This window comes from Hemiscyllium ocellatum, chromosome 17 (assembly GCF_020745735.1).
Source record: "Hemiscyllium ocellatum isolate sHemOce1 chromosome 17, sHemOce1.pat.X.cur, whole genome shotgun sequence".
Classification (NCBI taxonomy): domain Eukaryota; kingdom Metazoa; phylum Chordata; class Chondrichthyes; order Orectolobiformes; family Hemiscylliidae; genus Hemiscyllium; species Hemiscyllium ocellatum.
This window is the reverse complement of record NC_083417.1, coordinates 53685659-53709325: the sequence shown is the minus strand read 5'-3', so window position 1 is coordinate 53709325 and position 23667 is coordinate 53685659. Positions and strand designations below refer to the sequence as shown.

General features: G+C 40.5%; 1 protein-coding gene across 1 annotated transcript in view; it reads left to right on the top strand.

Moving 5' to 3' along the window:
* cenpt (centromere protein T) overlaps positions 1-23667 on the top strand; it is a 64040-nt gene that overhangs the window by 28044 nt on the left and 12329 nt on the right. The window contains exons 7-12 of the mRNA XM_060837755.1: positions 1473-1545; positions 7188-7315; positions 12521-12593; positions 16378-16505; positions 21418-21804; positions 22812-23537. Coding sequence (XP_060693738.1) covers positions 1473-1545; positions 7188-7315; positions 12521-12593; positions 16378-16505; positions 21418-21804; positions 22812-23537 — 1515 coding nt within the window. The remainder of the gene's footprint in view (positions 1-1472; positions 1546-7187; positions 7316-12520; positions 12594-16377; positions 16506-21417; positions 21805-22811; positions 23538-23667) is intronic.

The following is a 23667-nucleotide window of genomic DNA, read 5'->3' as shown; positions in this document are numbered from 1 at the left end:
ATCCTGATTATGAACATTTTTCAGCTTTCTCTTTTGGGAAAAATGTACCTTGTTAATTATCATTACCAAATCAATGCCTTTGCACACCTACAATTCTTCAGATTAGCCCTTCTGTATCCACTCAATACCTGCAACATTCTTTATCTGCTTCACAACCAACATTGTCCACTGTATTCTCAGAGTGACAGCATCAGTGATTGATCAAGTGCAGATTCTAGCTCAATGTTAATATTTGTTACATTCCAATACTTGGTATGTTTTTCACGCTCCTGAGTATTGTTGCAATACTTTGAATTTATTGTCAGATCTCTTTAAATTTCCATTGCTTTCAGTTTCTTTCTGTTTGCAATGATATTTCAGTGCTAAGTGGACCAGATTTCAAAAAATAATTAGTTTTCATTTTTCCATGCAGCCGTTAAAGGTACATTAATTGACTTACTCTTCATGTATCTACTTGAGATAATTAAATAAATATTCACATTTTTGTTGCCTGTATTTCATCACATTCAGTACTGGGGGAGATGGCTGGTGGCTTCAGCCTTGAAAATTCTCATCTGTTTTCTCAAGTTCTTCCATTACGTCATTCTTTTCTATTTTGCTAACCATTTGTGGCCCTTTAACCTTCTTCAAAAGGTTAAACAGCTTCCACTATCAGAAGAATTACTAATCTGACTGACAGATCTAATGTAATTGACAAATGAAAATTCGAAGTGATGTGAGACTCATGATATAAAGTGGCAGACTTCTGATTTGAAATGCCTGAAAGGTGGGAGCAAATTCACTCGTAAGTTTCAGAAGTGAATTAGTTAAATACTTGAATTAGAAAAATAAAACATGGGTCTTTGAATAAGAGCAGGGGAATAGGACCAGCTCAATAGCTGTCTTCATGCTTTCAGAAAAGCCTCTTGATTTCCACCTCTGTTATATCAGGCAACACTTGTATCTTAGGTAGTTTAACCCTTAAACTCCCATCCAAGCCTTTGTTATCTCTGTCTTTAATCTTGACCATTCCAAGATGCTCCTGGCTGGCCTCCTTTCTATCCTCCATAACCTTGAGATTCCATGATGTTACTGCTTGGGTTGTAACACAAAACAAGTCCTGTTTGTCCATCACCACTGTTCTTAACCAGAGATGCCCACATCTTGAGTGATGCAATTTGACTGGGAAATTTAGCAAAGTTTATATGATGGATACCAATGGCAAGTATCTTGAAATCATAGTAGTGAAAGCTAATTTCTTTGCACACGTCTCTTTGATCTTTGAAACCGTCAATACTTAAATGTTCAAATAACCTGTTTGCAGTCACTTCTGAGACTTGCATATAATGAATTGTGAGTTGTATAAGGTTCCAAATGTTTTTTAACTTGTAACTGTACTTCAACAAGAAAACACTTCCTTTAGGAGAATAAGGGGAAGAATAATGGATGAAATGGTTATGTGTTTCATGTACTAAAATTCTTTTAATTTCTAGAATCCCAACAAAATGAACAAGTGGAACAATGTGACAAGAGCTCAAGACTTCCAGACATCTCAACAATAGTTGGGTAATAATTATGTAATGCAATTAAATTAAGGGTGATTTTATTTGATAGTTATTTGGGTGTATTTTGCTAATTCAGCTTATAAATGTTGCAAAGATGCACAATAAATGTGTAATGACTAAGGAATTTCATCATTCTAAGGTCTATGTATGACTTTCTGGGTATGATTGGTGAAATTGATATATCTGTTTATAAGAATTCCAATGACCGGGGAAAAAAAAGGAATTAAACATCTAGCATTAATGTTGCTATACTTACTTTCTGGTCCATTCTGCATACAGTGTTACAACAGTTACATATCTCTGCTCGATATTCTGGCACTACCCAGTCTTGATATGATAATAAATTCTGGAGCTGGTTATTAAAATGTATTAGTTTACAGTAGTATTTAATTATTTAACAGTTTCTATGTCTAGCTTTTACATATCTATATCCATTTTTGCTTGATTGCTCACGTTGCATATTGAAGGCTGACTAATGTCAAAAGCGCGGCTTATGATTGGATAGCATCAGAGATTTTGGACTTGGAAGTTAAATTAAATGAAATCAGTGCTGCTTTAAATTCTCCATGTAGTTTGGCTGGATTGATTATTCCATCTTAACTTGCCTGAGCTACTACCTAGAGTTGATTCAGTTTGGTGTCTTATGAAGGCAATATGGTGGTAGTAGGAATTGCTCATCTGGTAGCTTCATGGTCCTTCTTAATAATACTAGCTTTTTATTTCTAGATTTTTAAGTCTGCAGTCAAATTCTCAAATGTCTATGGTGGAATTTTGTTGGACTTTTGTTTCAGGGATTTGTGGGTTGACCACTTAAGTGCCACGTTACTGTGCCATATTTTAGTTTGAAATTATTTGTATTGTTTTAGATAAATTTACTAAGAGTTTAATTAATGGGTAACTTCTAGAATGATGCTTAGAGAAGTTAATGCTCAAATATATTGTTGCATCAGTTGTGTTATCAATACAGGAGCAGTAAAATATTTATTACCAGAAACAATGGTAAAAGTTGTGGATGCTTTTTATGCACACTTCTGAGAAGAAACTAATTGACTGGATTGTGCTGAAAACTCTTATTGTGGAAACTCCTGAAGAATTAACCCAACATACTTCTAAACTGTTTACCTTGTATGTCGTAATGTGTACACACTCAATGCCTCTCAAAAATGAAATGTTAGCACTAACTGAATTGGGCAGAGTTAAATAAAGATCATGTATGCATTACATTAAAAAAAAGGATTATAAAGATAGTAGTTTAATGTGATGACAGGCTAGTTAGCAGGGAGAAGATGAGATCCATCTAACCTTGGTCTGGTAAATAATGTAGAGGGAGAATGCCATGTTTTTAGGTAAATATATGGGTTTTATGGGAGACGAGATGTTCGTGCAGGATCTCTTCAATAAAACTAAAAGTTGCTAATGTTCTTCCAAAGAGAATGAAGACAGCAGTGTGGGAAGATTTAAACTAGCAAAGTGAGCAAAGAGGTAATGATAAGTGTAAAAATAATTAAAAGCCGTTCAGAGTAATAAGCAAAATACAATACGAACAGATAATGTGGTGATATCCCTCAAGTTGAAAAATGTGGTGCTGGAAAAACACAGCAGGCCAGGCAGCTTTCAAGGAGCAGGAGAATCGATGTTTTAGGAAGGGCTTATGCCCGAAATGCAATTCTCCTGCTCCTCGGATGCTGCCTGACCTGCTGTGTTTTTCTAGCACCACATTTTTCAACTCTGGTCTCCAGCATCTACAGTCCTCACTTTCTCCTATCTGATATCCCTCAAGTTTTGCAGTGAACAATGTTTAATAACCTAAATAGCTATCCAGATATGAACAATCTTAAGAACATTGAAAGAAAGAATAAGCCAAGAAAAATACAAAAATCAAAGGATTGCAAGAGCAGAAGAGATGACCATTTGGCCTGTTGTGCTAATGCCAAGGCACATTGGCAATTCAGTGCATTTGCAGAGGTTAATTGCATAGGTTAAAGCATGAGAAAGCGTATGTAAAACATCCTCAAGCAAAGAGATGGCTGAGATTCCAGGTAGTATTTGTTTTCATTGAGTTATTGGCCTTCGGAGCAGTGTGTCAAAGTTTGTTGGATGTTCACTTCCAGTTGCTATCGAAAAGGGAACTTGACATTCCTTGAGAGAAGCTAATGCTTCAAGTTAGTTATAGTTTAATGTTGTCCCCTGAAGTTTTGCTTATTTACCTTGAGGAAAAGAAGAAGACTTGAGCAATGCTTTTCCTCATAAATTCATAGTCCTTTACCTGATGAGGTCATAGTTTTGCTGACAGGTTAAGTGACGTTAATGGACTTGATAGTTTTGCTTTTCCTTTCTTAAGTCTTGGCCCACTCAGCTGGAGGGCACGGTTAGGAATATGGGACTGGGATATCATAGCAATTACAAAAACATGGCTCAGGGATGAGCAGGACTGGCAGCTTAATATTCCAGGATACAAATGCTACAGGAAGGACAGAAAGGGAAGCAAAAGAGGAGGGGGAGTGGTGTTTTTGATAAGGGATAGCATTACAGCTGTACTTGTGGAGGATGTTCCTGCAAATACATCCTGGGAAGTTATTTGGGTGGGACTGAGAAATTGGAAAGGGATGATCAGTTTATTGGGATTGTATTATAGACCCCCTAATAGTCAGAGGGAAATTGAGAAACAAACTTGTAAGGAGATCTCAGTTATCTGTAAGAATAATAGGGTGGTTATGGTAGGAGTTTTAACTTTCCACATATAGACTGGGACTGCCATAGTGTTACAGGTTTAGATGGAGAGGAATTTGTTCGGCGTGCACAAGAAAATTTTCTGATTCAGTGTGTGGATGTTCCAACTAGAGAAGGTGTAAAACCTGACCTATTCTTGGGGAAATAAGGTACGGCAGGTGACTGAGGTGTCAGTGGGGGAGCAGTTTGGGGCCAGCGATCATAATTCTATTAGATTTAAAATAGTGATGGAAAAGGATAGGCTAGATCTAAAAGTTGAAGTTCTAAATTGGGGAAAGGCCAATTTTGACGGTACTAGGCAAGAACTTTCAAAAGCTGATTGGGGGCAGATGTTCGCAGGTAAAGGGATGGCTAGAAAATGGGAAGCTTTCAGAAATGAGATAACGAGAGTCCAGAGAAAGTATATTCCTGTTAGGGTGAAAGGAAAGACTGGTAGGTATAGGGAGTGCTGGATGACTAAAGAAGTTGAGGGTTTGGTTAAGAAAAAGAAGGAAGCATATGTCAGGGATGGACAGGATAGATCGAGTGAATCCTTAGAAGAGTATAAAGGAAGTAGGAGTATACTCAAGAGGGAAATCAGGAGGGCAAAAAGGGGACATGAGATAGCTTTGGCAAACAGGGTTAAGGAGAATCCAAAGGGTTTTTACAAATATATTAAGGACAAAAGGGTAACTAGGGTGAGAATAGGGCCCCTCAAAGATCGGCAAGGCGGCCTTTGTGGAGCCACAGAAAATGTGGGAGATACTAAATGAATATTTTGCATCAGTATTTACTGTGGAAAAGGATACGGAAGATATAGACTGTAGGGAAATAGATGGTGACATCTTGCAAAATGTCCAGACTACAGAGGAGGAAGTGCTGGATGTCTTGAAACGGTTAAAGGTGATTAAATCCCCAGGATCTGATCAGGTGTACCCGAGAACTCTTTGGAAGCTAAAGAAGTGATTATTGGGCCTCTTGCTGAGATATTTGTGTCATCAATAGTCACAGGTGAGGTGCCAGAAGACTGGAGGTTGGCAAACGTGATGCCACTGTTTAAGAAGGGTGGTAAAGACAAGCCAGGGACCTATAGACCAGTGAGCCTGACCTCGGTGGTGGGCAGGTTGTTGGAGGGAATCCTGAGGGACAGGATGTACATGTATTTGGAAAGGCAAGGACTGATTAGGGATAGTCAACATGGTTTTGTGCGTGGGAAATCATGTTTATCAAACATGATTGAGTTTTTTGAAGAAGTAACAAAAAGGATTGATGAGGGCAGAGCGGTAGATGTGAAGTATATGTATAGACTTCAGTAAGGCGTTTGACAAGGTTCCCCATGGGAAACTGGTGAGCAAGGTTAGATCTCTTGGAATACAAGGAGACTAGGCATTTGGATACAGAACTGGCTCAAAGGTAGAAGACAGGGTGGTGGAGGGTTATTTTTCAGACTGGAGGCCTGTGACCAGTGAAGTGCCACAAGTATCGGTCCTCTGGGTCCTTTGCATTTTGTCATTTATATAAATGATTTGGTGCGAGCATAAGAGGTACAGTTAGTAAGTTTGCAGATGACACCAAAATTGGAGGTGTGGTGGACAGCGAAGAAGGTTACCTCAGATTACAACAGGATCTTGATCAGATGGGCCAATGGGCTGAGAAGTGGCAGATGGAATTTAATTTAGATAAATGCAAGGTGCTGCATGTTGGGAAAGCAAATCTTAACAGGACTTATACACTTAATGGTAAGGTCCTAGGGAGTGTTGCTGAACAAAGAGACCTTGTAGTGCAGGTTCATAGTTCCTTGAAAGTGGAGTCGCAGGTAGATAGGATAGTGAAGAAGGTGTTTGGTATGCTTTCCTTTATTGGTCCGAGTATTGAGTACAGGAGTTGGGAGGTCATGTTGCGACTGTACAGGATATTGGTTAGGCCACTGTTGGAATATTGCGTGCAATTCTGGTCTCCTTCCTATCGGAAAGATGTTGTGTAACTTGAAAGGGTTCAGAAAAGATTTAGATTAGATTAGATTACTTACAGTGTGGAAACAGGCCATTCGGCCCAACAAGTCCACACTGACCCGCCGAAGCGCAACCCACCCAAACACCTACATTTACCCCTTACCTAACACTACGGGCAATTCAGCATGGCCAATTCACCTGACCCGCACATCTTTGGACTGTGGGAGGAAACCGGAGCACCCGGAGGAAACCCACGCAGACACGGGGAGAACATGCAAACTCCACACAGTCAGTCGCCTGAGGCGGGAATTGAACCCAGGTCTCTGGTGCTGTGAGGCAGCAGTGCTAACCACTGTGCCACCGTGCCGCCCAACATTTACAAGGACGTTGCCAGGGATGGAGGATTTGAGCTATAAGGAGAGGCTGAACAGGCTGGGGCTGTTTTCCCTGAAGTGTCGGAGGCTGAGGGGTGACCTTATAGAGGTTTACAAAATTGAGGGGCATGGATAGGGTAAATACTTAGGCTTGTCCCTGGAGTCGGGGAATCCTGAACTAGAGGGCATAGGTTTAGAGTGAGAAGGGAAAGATATAAAAGAGACCTCGGGGGTAACTTTTTCACGCAGATGGTGGTATGCGAATGGAATGAGTTGCCAGAGGAAGTAGTGGAGGCTGGTACAGTTGCAACATTTAAGAGGCATTTGGATGGGTATATTAATAGGAAGGGTTTGGAGGGATATGGACCGGGTGCTGGCAGGTGGGACTAGATTGGGTTGGGATATCTGGTCGGCATGGACGGTTGGACCAAAGGGTCTGTTTCCATGCTGTACATCTCTATGACTTTATGACTCTGAGTACAGCATATTTTTGACTGTGCATTTAGAGAAATGTGTGACGTAGCTTGTAACGTATAATGAGCTGAGTAGAATGTTATGTATTTCAAACAGAGTTTAATATGGTCCATGTGGTTGTCTGTTTATTTCAGTTTAATTAATCCTGACTTTGAAGAATCCACAACAAAACCCATTCTTTGTAGAAGACCAATAAAACACAGAGTTATAAATGAGAATGACTTTGAAGAGGGCGTACATAATTACCTTCAACAAGGAAAAGGTATAAAGTTGATCTATTTTTTGCCATTTTATAGTTTCTAACCATATTACTTTACATCTACTTAAATATCCTGCAGTAACTTGTCACTCAATTTTGCTTTTGCCTTTTTGCATTTAGGGAATGAATAGGTATTATTGTGCAAGTACTATGAATATTAATTGGAAAATGTGTTTTGTTTATTTTACTTAAGTGTAAATGATACAGATGACTGAATTTTGTCAAAAATACTTGATACAAAACAAAAATGTGCAGACACTCAGCAGGTCTGACAGTATTTGAAGGGAGAGAAGCACTTAACATTTTCTGTGACCTTGATGAACCAGGAATAGTGAGAAGAAAGAATGAAAAAGAGAGACTGTGATGGAGACATTATATGACAAGAGTATCATGGTGGAGGGCAAAGGGCAAGTGATAATGGGTAAAGCAAAGAAACAAAATGTGTCTGGAGAAGTTATGAATGGCCACATCAGAAAGCACTTCTGTCTGAAAGCACAGGGAAAAGAAAAGGAGGAACAAGAGATTATAAATAAAGCAACAAAGAAAATGGGGCAAAATATGGACAGAGGTTACAAGATCAAGTTGTTAAATCTAACATGAAGATGAAGTGTTTTTTATGGAGCATGAATGGAACTTCATTAGAACACTGCAGGAGGCTAAGGGCAAAAAGGTCAAAGTGGGAATAAGAATTAAAAACTAAAGAATTAAAATAACAGATTATTTTAAGTTCATGGTTATGCTTACATACTGAAGAGAGATTTTTCTCAAAGCAGTCAACCAATCTTCCCACTGTAGAGTGCATTGTGAATGTTGATTCAAGTAGAATAAGTTGAAAAAAAATACAGTAAAGTCACTGTATTATCTGAGAGGACTGTTTGAAGCCTTGGCAGAAGGAAAAAAGGACAGGTGTTGCATCCACTGTGCTTGGATGGAAGGGTGCTTTGGGAAGTTGAGGAGCTGTTATGAGTGTGTGACAAGGTGTACCAGTGTGTCATGGAAGGTTTGGTTCCTGCAGAATGCTGAAAAGGTAAGATGTGTTAAGTTGGGCTATTACCTAAAAAATGGAGGACATGGCAGAGAATGATCTTTTGGTCAGTGTGTTGTGCTGGAAAGGGAACTGGACCTTAGTTCTGGTAGGAAGAGGAAGCGTAGGAGACAGCAGATTCCATGAGGTGAAATGATTATGATTGACGGCCCTGCTAACCATGCCAAAGGAGAAACTTCTCAGTTAAGCAAGTGTAATAACTCAGGAAGCCTGACTGGAAAGGAACACGATTCATTGTTGAACACCAAAATAGAGCCACTGCTCAAGGTATGCATAGCCTAGTCCCAGCCTGGGCTTTCATTTTGTTTTTAGATATTAACCGCTGCCAGTAAACACCTGTGCAATCAATTTGATGTTTACATCTAAGGACTGTTACGGGCAACGCAAACTATTAAAAGTGAGGGAGGGGGAGATCCAAGATGGCGGCGACTCAGCAAGTCTGAGTTTACAGAGCTCTTCCCAAAACCTGGGTAAAGTGAGTTACTCACCCCCACCACACTTACCAAACCACCCAAAAAAAATTTCTAACCTTAATTAGCTGCTTACTATTATATTTAAGCAGTTTAATATTAAGTGGATAATGAGTAAACCAAAGGGATCCCGCAGCTCTCAGAAAACAAAGACCCCTCCCCCACCCTCCTCTCCTCCTCCGGCTGCAGCTGATGTAAAAACAGGCCTTGAAGAGATGATTGCCAGGCTGGAAACGACACTCGTCAATTTCATCGCAGAATCCCGACAGAGATGGAACTCATTCGAAGAAAAGTTGCAAAAGCACAGCCAGGCTATTGAGGAACTGCAGGGCCGAGTGAAGGGGGCGGAGCTAAAGGCCACGACCTCCGAGGCTGCAGCACAAACAGCTGCAGAACAGGTGCGAGCTCTGGAGTAGAGAGTCCGGGCCTTTGAAATCTACATGGATGACCTGGATAATAGAAATCGGAGAAAGAATATCCGTCTTCTGGGCCTCCCTGAACAAGAAGAGAAGGGACAGTTAGCAGTATTTCTGGAGCGATGGCTGCCCCAGCTTTTAAACCTGGGGGCTGAAACTGACCGGGTAAGGGTGGAGTGGGCCTACCGGGTCGCAGTACGCGGATCTGGCCCAAACCAGCGCCCACGCCCAGTCCTGTTCCGGCTGCAGAGTTATAGGGAGAGGCAGATACTCCTGGATGCCTCCAGAAATCTTGGAAAGGATCCTAAAGCTATGATTCATGAAGGATCCAAGATTATGTTATTTCAGGACTTCTCCCCGGCTTTGGCACGAAGGAGGAAGGCGTTTGATGAGGTGAAGAAATGTCTAAGGAACTTAAATATTCAATACACCTTACGCTACCCAGCGACGTTATGCTTTAACCACGAAGGATCCGAGTATAATTTTAGATCACCAGAAGAGGCTAAGGAACTTTTAGACTCGTTTAAATAAGTCGTAAGAGACAATTTATGTTGGCTTGCCTCTTCCACACTCCATGGGGAGAAGTGGATACTTTACTCTACTTTACTTTTGCTTCTGGGAGCAGGGTTGTCTTCCCTTGCTATTTTATGTTATTATACTTAACTGTAATTTGTTGGAGTTGTAATTTTATAGTTATGTGTGTTTGTACGTGGCATTGATGCTATCAGATATACTCAGGTATGGGTGGGGAGGGGTGGGGGTGGGGTGCTCACTGTTAACTCTAGCTCGGTATTATATCTAAATCCTATTAAGGAGCACCCGGGTCAAGGGTGGGACACTGTTTGGGAGAGGATATGGTGGACCTTTAGAAAGGAAGTAAGCCCCCCTGAGAACAAGGGGGAGGATCTCCATTCAAACATGTTTTATTTTTTTTGTTCTTATTGTTTGGAAATAGTTTCCTTTTTATTATACTGTTATGAGTGTATTAGAGAACATTTTCTCTTGTTTGAAGGATGTAAGTGACTCAACTATACACTCTGGATAATTGTGGATTAGATTAGTAGTTAACTGAGTTTCATTGTTTTTCTTTCTTCTTTAGTATCATTCCTTTGAATTTTGATGATTATATATTTAAGATCTATTTTTATATTAATGTTTGTGCTTGAAAGTTCTGTTTATTTTTGTAAATCTGTCAAAATATTAAATTTCTAATAAAAATATCTTTTAAAAAAAAAAGTGAGGGAGGGGTTGGGGGGGCATGTTTCTACCTAGTCTAACTGCAACCTTTTTATGTGTAAAACTAATGTGAAAACAATTACAATGCAGGAATGGGTCCTGGATCTGCTTTATTGTACTAATCCACCTGTTCAAAAATGTTATTACTCACCTCTGGAATATGTATACCTTGAACTTTGACCTCCTGGTCTAGAGGTATGGACACTGCCACTGCTCCACAAATGCGCTTCTTGGGTCTGCTTTACTATAATTACTGATCAGTCTACTCAGATGTCAATACACACTTCAGGAGGAGTGAGACTTGAACCCAGGCCTCACGGCTCAGAGACAGGGTCACTAGCAATGCTCCATAAGAGCCCCTTCCAGGTCTGTTTTATCTTATTTTCTAATCAACCAGTTCACGCACCTCTGGAACATAATGGGACTTGAACCTGGGCCTGAAGTTGTGACGCACAAAAGCCTGCTGGGTCTGTTTCATTTTTTTCCCTCTGATCAACTTGTTCAGAGATCTTATTACTCGCGTCTGAAGATCATGGGACTTAAACCTGGGCCTTCTGGCTTAGAAGTAGGGCACTACCTATGTGCCATGAAAGCCCCTGGATATTCTTTATTTGTTTAGTATATTTTCTAATCCTTGTTCAGGGATGTTATCTCGTGCCTCTGTGGCGCAGGTGGGATTTGAACCTGGGTCTCTTGGTTCAAAAGTAGGGGTATGACCAGTATACCATAAGACCTTGGGCTGGGCCAGCTTTTTAAAAGTCTTTTTTATGTCTGGAAGTATCAAATCGCAGTTCCAACAATTTACTCCATATTACTTCACTGGTAATTGTAATGTTTTGAGTTCCTTCCTAGGTTTCAGTTCCTGATTTGCAGCTATTTCTGGGATGTTACCTCTCTGATGAAGACTAATATGAAGTATCTGTTTAATTCATGTGCCATCTCTTTATTCTCCATTGCTCAATTTCCAAACTATTTCTAATGGAGCAATGTTTTCTTTATGAATATCTGTTTTTATACTTTTGGCTAACTTTCTCCTGTACTCTAATTTTTGCAACCATATTAATCTTTTAGTGATTCTTTACTGCTTTTTATATTTTATCCCATCTTCTGAAACCACAAACATTTGCATAATTTTAAGTCTATTCTTTGCATTTGATGTTATCTTTGATTTTTTTCAGTTAACCACAAATGATGGGTCTTTCCCATAGAATTTTTCTGATTTGTTGTAATGGATCCATTCTCCACCTTCTGGAATAGCCCTTTAACAATTGATACAACATCTTTATTGACCTCTTAAATTCCCTTGTTTAAATTCAGAGTACTAGTAATGGATTCACACTTTACCCTAAAAGTGTGAGTAAATTCTATTGTATTATGGTCACTGCTACCCAGGGGCACTTTCTCTATGAGATCACAAATTAATCCTATTTTGGTCAAATCCAGATCTCGTATAGCCTGCTTTTGGTTGGTGTCATAACATGCTAGTCTAGGAAACTGACCCAAAAACATTCAATTAATTCTTCTTCTAGACTTTTTTTTCCTAGATGTAATCAAGTTACATGTAATCAAGACTGTGCATGTCAGTCGACTTAATGTGAGCATTTGTCGAGCGTCTATCCAAGAAATAGAAAAGTTACAGAAATGAACGGAGGATTCAGAGATGGGCCATGTGAAAGGAAGGATTGAAATTATGAGGAAAGTTGATGACATTTCCCAGTTCCACGCTTTAGTAGGATAGGGCCTTTGATGCTTACTGTTGTCCCCATGAAGCCCTCCTAGTTGTGGGCGTTCACTTTAGCATAGTCCAAGAATCAATCAAGTTTTGTTTTCCCTGATGTGTTCTATTCCACACATCACACATTAGATTTACAGAAAGGGCTTTCACTGTCTACCATGTTTGAAATATATCTGGCAAATTCAACCATTATTGCAGTATGTATAAGAGCTTATGTGAACAAAAGTAGGATATTCATATCACATAAATATCTCTATGCTCAGTTGTTTCTCTGCTAATAAAACAATTGCTTTTTTTCCCCAAAAGAACTGGAAGAAGTTGAAAGAATTGAACCTTTTGAAAAGACTTCAGGACTGACAGACATTTCACGAATAGTTGGGTAATAAATAAAAAACTTTCCTTTATCATTAATGAAATCAAATTCACTTTTATACCATGATTTACTCAATATTAATGATGACTTTGAGACTAAATTCCATGATCCATTTTTCTGCTGAACATTGTGACTTCGTTGAATTGATAATACAAAATGGAAAATAACTTGATATCAGTAAATGTTACCATTTGTGGAATGATTAGATTCCCTACAGTGTGGAAACAGGCCCTTCAGCCCAACAAGTCCACACTGACCCTGTAAGAGCAACCTATCTAGACCCATTCCCCCTTGACTAATGCACCTAAAACTGCGGGCAATTTAGCATGGCCAATTCACCTAACCTGCACATCTTTGGACTGTGGGAGGAAACCAGAGCACCCAGAGGAAACCCACGCAGACACGGGGAGAATGTGCAAACTCCACACAGACAGTTGCCTGAGGCGGGAATTGAACCCAGGTCCCTGGCGCTGTGAGGCAGCAGTGCTAACCACTGGGGACTCTGTTGAACTTGACATAGTACAGTGGTTCTGTTTGTAGACCAGATATTGTATTATAGACCTTTTGCAATTTGGCTCATTGAGTCTGCACTGACCTTCCAAACAGCATCGCACCTGGACCCGGTTCCCCTACCCTTCTATAATCCCACATTTATCATGGTTAATCCACCTAGACAATACACCCTTGGACATCATGAGGCAATTTAGCATGGTTACTCAATCTAACCTGCACATCTTTGGACCATGGGAGGAAAGCATAGCACTCAGTGGAAACCCATGTAGATATGGGGAGAACATGCAAACTTCACACAGGCAAGCACCCAAGGCTGGAATCAGACCTATGAGAATTGAGCCCGGCTCACCACCTGTCATGCCACCTCTGTTGGGATCTGATCCCTAATTAGCATTGCTCTGAGCTGTACCTGCCTGCAGTTAGAACAAAACAAAATTAGTATAATTCTAATGTTCAGCATGATTTTTGTTTGCTGTGTATGTATAAAGTGGCAATGCGATTGCACAATCTTACACCTTACGGGGAACGTCAGCATGCAGTAAGTTATATAAGGTGACCATGCACATGCTCATTTTGGAGAGAATGTTGCAACCACTCGCTGCCCTGCTTCCAATTTTTCTGTTTTCTCCCAACTTCTGAAAGCATAAATCCGTTAGGATTATAATTGTTCATCAAAACGATCACTCTTCTTGTGTTTTTTAACATGAGGGCATAACAGCTTGGCCTAATTGTTTCTTCATTTCGAAAAGATTTTGATCAACCTGTTATCACGTCTCCAGAACAGATCTGATCCAAAGGTATAGACACTATCACCACACCATAAGATGTTGCTCATTCTGTATGCACATGTTTGTAACAGTTGGCTGCATTCACTGCAAAGGCACCTTTAGGTGGAATAAAAAGCATGCAGAAACAAAGGGGTACTTTATGTCAGTTTGAAGTGATGAACAACAGCAGCTGATCTCAAAGATGGTGCTGTGGAAAGCTCTTAGAATTTCAGCTTGAAACTGTTTCCTATGTGATCTACAACATGGAAAGATGGAGGCTGGGACAAATGAAGTGGTGTCTGCAGGGTTGGTCTCAGCTGCCACCCTTTCATTGCACTCACCCTTTAGCATCTTTGCTGCCCAGAATCCTAGAACCAGGATGTCGTATCTAGGAGCCAGGGCTGCTTCTGCAACTGTTTTCCATACACACTCCCAAGCAATTGTTGGTCACCTTCACCACCATCTCATCCTGGACAAGGCCAAACAGCAAGGTGGGGGAAACAAACACCTCTACAGCCAGCACAGAGGAGGAGAATCTCCATGTCATCAGCCCCAGCCTTCACTTCTGCTTTACTCCAGCGTCCTCGGCCCTAGCCTGTCTCTGCCTTGGTCCCAACTTTCACCTCCAAACCTCCCTCATTCTCAGTCAGTGGAAAATGGAGCAGTGTAACTGGTACCTTCAGTAATACATGTGTATGTGCAGTAGACCCCCGTATCTGTGGGAGTTATGTTCCAGGACCTACTGCGGAAACCCAAATCCGTGGGTAGGAGCAAGCTGATTTATTTAAATGAGAAATTTACCTTCCTGTCAGCCCCCAGTCCCTGGTACTAGAACATTCCCGATAATAGGTTCTGGCCGTGATAAGCCATGGGCTAGTGAAACCGCGGGAAACAATTCCACGGATGCGGGGGTCATCCTGTACAGTGATCTGGTTCAGGAAATCTGTGTAAGCACTGTACTGATGCCACTGTACATGGAACATGGTGCATGCAAAATTGTATCCTAGCACAATGTAAACAGTCCATGCACCAATGCTTGCTAAGACCTGTTGCAACCAGGTGATGACGTGGGCTGCACCCCTGTAGAGAACTTTTAGTTTTCTGCGTAATCCATTCAATACAAATCACTGTATTGTTGTTGGTAGCAGTCATTCTTTCAGTCAGGGAAAACTCTGCAGTAGTTGGATTAGTACCTTGCACAAAGCATGCTGTTTGTTGGAAGTCAGTCATTTCAGCTCCAGAACAGAACTGGAGGAGTTCCTTAGAGTTGTGTCCTAAACAAACCATCCTCAGCTCCTTTTTCACTGATATTCCCTCTGTCATATGGTCAAAAATGGGGATGTTCACAACATTTGTGATTCTTCAGATGCTGAAACAATCCATGTCCAAGTACAGTCAGACCCGGACAATCTCCAGCTTTATGCTAACAACTGGCAAGTAATAGTTATGCCATACAAGTGACCATCCCCAACAAGATAAAATCCTGACATTTAATGGCATCACCATTGTTGAATCTCCCACTATCAAAATCTGGAGGTTACCATTGACCAGAGATTGAAGTTCACCCGCCATTTCAATACTGTGGCTACAAGAGCGGATCAGAGGCTAAGGATTCTGTGGGGAATAACTCAGCTCCTGATTCAGAAAGCCTTTCCGCAGTAAGGCACAAATCATGAGTTTGGACAAGTGCAGCTCCAACATCACTCAAAAAGCTTGATGTCATGCAGGATAAAGCAACTTGCTTGTTTGGCACAAAATCACAAACATAAAAGATGTTTTCCACCACATGACCACCACAGATGCATCGCAGTAGTAGTGTGTACCATCTATAAGATACGCTGCAACACTTTCTAAAAGTGTGACCATGATTATCTAGAAGCACTGGGGCTGCAGATAGATGGCACCACCACCACCAAGTTCTCATCCATGTAACTCCTCTTCTGACTTGGAAATATATCTCCACTACTTCAGTGTTGCTGGGTCAAATCTTGGCAACCCCTCTCCACAGTTTTTGGGGTGTACCTAAACCAAGTGGACTGCAGAGGCTTAAGATGGCATTTTGCTACCAGCTTCTCATGGGAATTAGGAATAAGCAGCAAATGCTGTCTCAGCCAGAGAAGCCTGCATCCCATGAATGAGTAAAGTTAAAAAGCAGGTTCATCGGTCCCTGGTAGGTATATGGTCTCAGTTTCTGAGGTCACTTTTATGAATCATCTTTGTCCCTTTCCAATATATAAATCAGATGAGACTTGAATGTGTATTTTGGTTGAAAAGTGGACCTGATATTTTGGATCATTAAGCTTCTATTGCCAAGTTGTCGTGAACGAGTGTTGCTCTTTCAACTTTCTAAAGTTAGGAAGGTCAATTTTGCTAATATGCAAATAATTCTGCAGGTGATGCATTTGTGATTCTAGTTAAGAGTTAAGCTTAACTTGTTCAATAGAATCAACGTATATTTTCAGGCATTTTCAATGCCATTTACATTATATTGATAGTGTTGTCATTCGCAGATCAATTAATTTTGACACTGATGAGTCTGTGTCAAAACCAGTTTTGAGCAGAAGACCAAGAAGAGACAAACTCATCAGTGAGGATGATTTTGAAGAAGGAGTACTTTTCTACTTGCAACAAGCAAAAGGTAGTCAATCTTTCACTACTTCTGTATCTCCTTTTCAAAATTTTTTCTAGGCTGTATAATCCTTTGTCTGGGTGACCTCGTTCTTCAGTGCTGGCTGTTCTTGTTGGAATGACTCACCTGGTTTTTTTCCATCTGTTTGGTAAAGTGGATCATTTCTGCTCAGTATATTCTTCAATTATCTATTCAAATTTGAAAATTTTAGTTGTTACATGATACTTTGGTAAATGCTATGTGCCCTTGAAAATTGCAATTGAAACATAACTGAATATGATTTAATGTGAACTAGTACAAAGCCATATCAAGTGCCAAGCATTATCACTACTGCTTAAATGTTAACACACTGACGAAGCATTTTCAGAGGCTGATAAAATGAGTAATTGGCTCAACACTTCATGGAATGAAAGCAAAGTGCAACTGGGATACTGGAGTTAGAAAATCCTTTGAGTAGGCATTGTACTGCTGTGTGCTTTGATTGTATTGTCTGCCTTTTCATACCTATGATGTGCTATCATCACAGTATGTTTCTCAGGCAGCCAATCTGAAGAGAGCACTGAATAATAGTCAACAAGCTATTTAAAAAATAGATTTTTATAAGTATATATGGACAAGAGAATAACCAGGGAAAGACCAGAGGATAGGAGCATAATTAGGCAATTTAGCCCATTGAGTCTGTTCCACTATTTGATCTTGGCTGATATGTTTCTCAACCCCATTCTCCTGACTTCTCCTTTACCCCTTGATCCTTTTACTAATCAAGAATCTATTTATCTGTGTCTTAAAAACAGTCAATGACTTGACCTCCAAAGCCCTGTATGGCAGTGAGTTCTACAGAGTCACCATCCTTTGGCTGAAGAAATTCCTCCTCACTTCAGCTCTCAAGGGTGATCCCTTCACCCTGATGCTGTGCTTCTAGGACCTAGTCTGTCCTACTAGCAGAAACATCATCTCCACACGCACTCTATTCAGGCCTCTCCGTATTCAGTAATTTTCAAATTGCTCCTCATCCCCCTATACTCCATTGAGTAGAGACCCAGAGTCCTCAACTGCTCCTCATAGTGGTTCATCTTTGGAATCATTCTTGTAAACCTCCTCTGCACCCCCTCCAATGCCAGCATATCTTTCCTTACAAATGGGCCCCAAAACTCCTCACAATATTCCAAATGTGGTCTGACATGAGCCTCTCTGCCTCATTTGCCTTTCTAACTGCCAGCTGAATCTATATATTAACTTTAAGAGAATCCTGAACTAGGACTCCTAAGTCCTTTTGTGCTTCAGATTTCCAAAGTCTCTCCCTGTTTAGAAAATAGTCTATGCCTCTGCTCTTCCTACCAAAGTGTATAACCTCACACTTTGCCTCATTATATTACATCTGCCACTTCTTTGTCCATTTATCCAGCATGTCCAAATCCTTCTGCAGCCTCCTTCAATCACAACACTTCCTGTCTCTCTCTCTCTCTCTCTCTCTCTCTCTCTCTCTCTCTCTTTTGAGTTTCCTCAGCACCTTTTTCTTTGTGATGGCCACCACACTCACGTCTGGCCCCGACTGTTTTGAGGAACATGATATGTTGCTGTTTTTTTCACTGAGAAAACTGATGCAAAGTACTCATTCATTTCCTCCATAGTTTCTGGGGGTTTGGGGAGGGTTTGGTGGGTGGAGTGGCACAAACCAAGGACTGTCAATGGGAACCATCCTTGTGAAAGGCAGAAAGGGATAGGAAGGACGATCTTGATGGTGGGGTCTAGTTGGAGTTGGTGTGGAAGTGTTTAAGGATAATGTGTTGGATGCGGAGACTGGTGGGGTGGGTAGGTGAGGACAAAGGGGAAGTCTGTCTTTATTGCGTTGGGTTGGGGGGGGCGGGTAAATTTAGAGCAGTGGAATGGGGAATGGTGGTACTGAATCAAGGTGTTACCGAACTCATCCCGTCCTACCTCAACTCCATCCTCTCCCCCTTAGTTCAGGCACTTCCCACCTAAATCTGCGATACTAACCACTGCCTGTTTTAGTCAAGGCTTTGAATTCAAGGGGAAGGAAGTATGATGAACGTCAATATAATGTTTGGCTACAGCTGGAGTAAGGTATGCAGTTCTGTTTGCTGTATTAGATGTGATTGCAGTAGAGAGTTGGAGAAAAGATTCACCAGCATGTTGGCTAGACTGGAGCAATTCAGTTATGAAGAGGATGAGATAGATTGGCATTTTCCTTACAGTAGATAATGCTGAGGGGAGATCTGATTGATGTGTACATCAGGAATCCTTGCCCGAAACATCGATTTTCCTGCTCCTCGGATGCTGCCTGACCTGCTGTGCTTTTCTAGTGCCACTCTAATCTCCAACACTTGCATTGCCCACTCCTCCCTATAATGTTCTGAGGACCATCGACAGGATGAGGGGAAACCTTTCCCCTTATTTGAGGGGCCAATAACTAGGGGGCACAGTTTTAAGGCCAAGGACCAGGAGGTTTAGAGATTTCAGGAAAGAATTTTCACCCAGACAATTTGAGTCTTAGGATCTAGCTGTCTAAAGGGATTGTTGAGGTGAGTATCCTCAATACATGTAAAAGCTACTTAGAGGAGCATTTGAAATGCCATAGTTGGAAAGTGAGATTCAGATCACCAATGCCAATATGTTGGGCTGAAGGGCCTTTCCCTGTGCTGTAAAAGCTCAGTGACTCTAAAAAGAAAGTCAACAAATTGCTGTGTAATTTTGCTAATATCCCTTTTTAATGTAATGCTATTATTTCCACTGTCCACAATGCTGCCTAACTTTGTGTCATCAGCAAATTTGGATTCGTGACTTTCTATGCCATTAGATAAGTTGTGAATAAATAGTGTGAATAATTAAGCTCCTAACACGGGACTTGTGGGACACCATTGGTCATATTCTGTCAGTTTGAGTATGTATTTTTAATCCTACCTTCTTAACCCTACCCCACTCAACCAATTTATAGCTATGTCAATAATTTGTCCTCAATTCCATGGAATTCAACCTTAGTTCAAGTCTGTTACCTGAGGCTTTATCAAATGCCTTCTGGAAGCCCATATAGACAATACCAGTAGACATTCCCTTGTCCACCACTACTTCAAAATATTCAGTGAGATTTGTTGGACATGACCTACCCATCATGAATCCATGTCTGTCTGTTTAATTGAAAATTTTCAAGGTGTTCAGTTACCCATCCTTGATTATAGACTCCAATTTCCCCACAACAGATGTTAGACTAACTGGTCTGTATTTCCCTGGTTTTGTTTTTTCACCCTTGTTAAAAAGTGCAGTGATTTCCAATTTTCTAATCTACAGGGGCAATTCTTGTATCTAGGGAACTCTGAAAGATTATAGTGGAGGTGTTTACAACGTGCACCCCAACTTCATTCAACACCCTCGGATGGAAACTGTCAGGTCCCAGGGATTTGTCACTCTTTGTAATTCCATTAATTTCATAATTACCAATGTTATACTTACAATACATTTATTTTATCCAGTCCCTGGTCCTGATCCACTCAATTTCCTAAAGACTTCTGGCAAGCTATCCTCCTTTTCCACTGTAAATACGGAGACAACATAATTATTCAATATATCTGCCATTTCCCCATTGTCATTGACACTATCTCCACTTTCAATTGTTAGTGGGTTAACATTGCTCCTGACTACCTGCCTGCTTGGTATGAAACAATAAAAAAATTTCTCATTGATATTGATGTCCTTGACCAGTTTTCTTTCTTAATCCCTTTTAGTAGCTCTTCTAAGGTGCTTAGTGTTTTTTTTGTTGATCTTTGTATCTTTGCCATTCAGCAGGATCTGTGCTGACTTTTGCTTTATTTTTTGTAAGTCCTCTCCTTTAGTTTTAGGCTCTCTCTGATCTCTTTAATTAATTGTCCATGTTAATGTTTCAGCTGAGAGATCTTTTCAGAACGTTTAACCGAATACTGTTTGTAATTATCATCTGAAGTGTTGCGCTGTCTTTTCTCTTCAGATGCTCTTGGAGCTCTGTATATTTTATTATTTTTGTTTCCATTCTAAAATTTCAGGATATATACCTTTTAGCACATAAGGAAGATGGTTAATTACATGTGTTATCACTCAGGATTTGGATTTTAAAATAGGGGCAGGTAGACTTTGGCCACTTCTGTGAAAATAAATTTTGTTCTAAAGGTCAGAAAGTCATAGAAGAGTGCTGGTAACTTAAATTCAATGTTTCCAAGAAGGCATGTGACTTAATTCAAATGCTGACAGGACTTCATTGCTGTTGATGCATAGAATGTTTACACTGCTGACTGAGCAGACCAGAAAACAGTAGTTTTTGGCTTTAGTTCAAAAGGGAGAACAGCTTTCTTCCAGCAGCAAAGAACTGAAGATGTTTAGGCCATTAGTGTTGAAAACTGAAAAAACATATAGGCCATTAATATTGAGAAAAAAAATCACAACAGAAGATTCAAAAGAAATTATAAAACCATCTCAGCAGTACAAGGCAAAGAAACTGGGAGCCATTAGTTGGTAAGAAATATTTCACTGGGATTGGGCATTAATGTCATCATAGTATTAGAACATAGGTTGAAACTGTGATTTCAAACATTTCTGCAATAATATGACTTTGGTTCATTAGATCTTCTTTAACAGTACATCTATCCAGAGCTTGCTGTTCAGAGCTGCTTTAATATGAAACTGATTCAAACCTTTGTTTTGCTGTTTGTATTAAGAACTGTTTATGTGAATTGACAGTTTACCATTGGATTACTGTGCCATATATCTGGGTAATGACAGTTTAGCTTCTGTTAATAATAATTTTTGATAAACAAAATCAACACAGTTTTAATTTAGTTTAATAATTTTGACCAAAAAAGTGAAGTTCATATGTGTTAGCAGAATGCATTCTAAGCAATGAAGTAATGGCAAAATAATTATTTTCATAATCTAGAGAAACCGCTCCCAGAAGTGCAGGACACAACAAGTGACAGCACCGAGAAAGAGAAATCTAGTGCGCACACTCAGCATGATGAACTTGCTGCTACTGAACTGTACACTTCACCGTGGCCAGCAAAAAGTAATGGTATGAAGGCTGTTGCAACTGATGCTAAAGAGATGAAAAATGCATTTGATTTAAACTCTCGGCTTGACCTGGAAAAAACAACTGAATTATCGGTGAGAGTTGAAGAAGAATCTGTAAAGGTGGCCAATTCAGGAAGAGCCAGCTCTCACAGTCTCTTTAAAGAAAAGAATTTGTCAGATACAGATCACCAAATAGTGTATGCTGCAGGGAAACACGTTGAAGTTCTTGCTACGGGTGAAGAATCAATGGATCATGGTAAGGCATTTCAATTATATTGTTGTGTGGTAATACTGCTGAATATGCATAATTGTGCCAAAATTAATAAGTGTTTTACATTATTGAGGAGAAAGTGAGGCCTGCAGATGCTGGAGATCTGAGCTGAAAATATGTTGCTGGAAAAGCGCAGCAGGTCAGGCAGCATCCAAGGAACAGGAAATTTGACGTTTTGGGCATAAGCCCTTCTTCAGGAATCATTCCTGAAGAAGGGCTTATGCCCGAAATGTCGAATTTCCTGTTCCTTGGATGCTGCCTGACCTGCTGCGCTTTTCCAGCAACACATTTTCAGCTTTTACATTATTGAAGTGCTTATCCAGGCAATTTTCTTGGAAAGCATGCTGACACATTTAGTTCAATATCACAGCTTTTATTTTCTTTAGTTTGCAAAATAGTTGCAAATGGTACTAATTTCTTCACAAAATTTTATAAATACAAATATTGTTCTGTTAACTTTTCGCATTCTTCCTCCAAGAAGACACAACTTTGATTACTGTTTTATATAAGTATTTAATACAAGGTTCTAAATTATATCAAAAGTGCTGAGCATAATTTGAAGTTCTAATAATTTTCCTCATAAAAATGTAACCACTCAGGCCAGTAGTTCATACTTTCAGAATCAGTCTAATTTATGAAATGGTTGCCATATTTAGCTTTTTGAAACTGATCCACCATTCAATAAAATGATCTGAGTATGACCTTACCTCCACTTTCCTGTCTGCACCCCATAACCAGTGACTCCCTTGTGAAAATTTGACTAACACAGCCATGAAAACATTCAATGAACCAGCCTTCACTGTTTTCTGAGATAGTGAATTCCAAAGTTTAGTGACCTTCAGCAAACAAAACCTCCTAATTAATAGGAGACCCCCTGTATTTTGCAACTGTGCTTCCCAGTTGTGGACTTGCTGAAAATTTATTTGGAATTGAATTAAAATGTTTTTGATGGAGTTCAAAAAAATTAATTGTAATAACAGTTATTTTTGCAGAATTCAAGGTGGTCACAGATGCTGGACTGAACTTAATGCCAGGTGAACAGGAGTCAACCATATCACGGCACTCTGAAGGAGTGGATACTCATGAAGGGATGTTAGTTGATGAAGTGGGTGATAAAGTGGAAAGTGATAAAATGGAAGCTGAAACCACAGAAAGTGAGGGAGTGAAGAATGATGAGGTGAATGACAAGCGAATGGAGGATGATGAGATGAATGACGAGCGAGTGGAGGGCGATGAGATGGATGACGAGCGAGTGGAGGGCGATGAGATGGATGACGAGCGAGTGGAGGGCGATGAGATGGATGACGAGCGAGTGGAGGGCGATGAGATGGATGACGAGCGAGTGGAGGGCGATGAGATGGATGACGAGCGAGTGGAGGGCGATGAGGCGGATGACGAGCGAGTGGAGGGCGATGAGGCGGATGACGAGCGAGTGGAGGGCGATGAGGCGGATGACGAGCGAATGGAGGGCGATGAGGCGGATGACGAGCGAGTGGAGGGCGATGAGGCGGATGACGAGCGAGTGGAGGGCGATGAGGCGGATGACGAGCGTGTGGAGGGCGATGAGGCGGATGACGAGTGTGTGGAGGGTGATGAGGCAGATGACGAGCAAATGGAGGGCGATGAGGCGGATGACGATGATGAAGAAGAGCCTGATGAAGTGCCCAGCAGAGAGGAGTTGCCAGACAGTAGTGAATCTGAAGAAGGTGACAGTAAAAGTAAGTTAGCTGGACAGGTAATCACTAAAATTGTGATGCAGTCTTCACTACATCTGAGCAATTTTTGTGATCCACGTGGCAGCTTTAAAGTCTTCTAGTCTTTGTCTTCAGCAAATATCCAAAAATTATT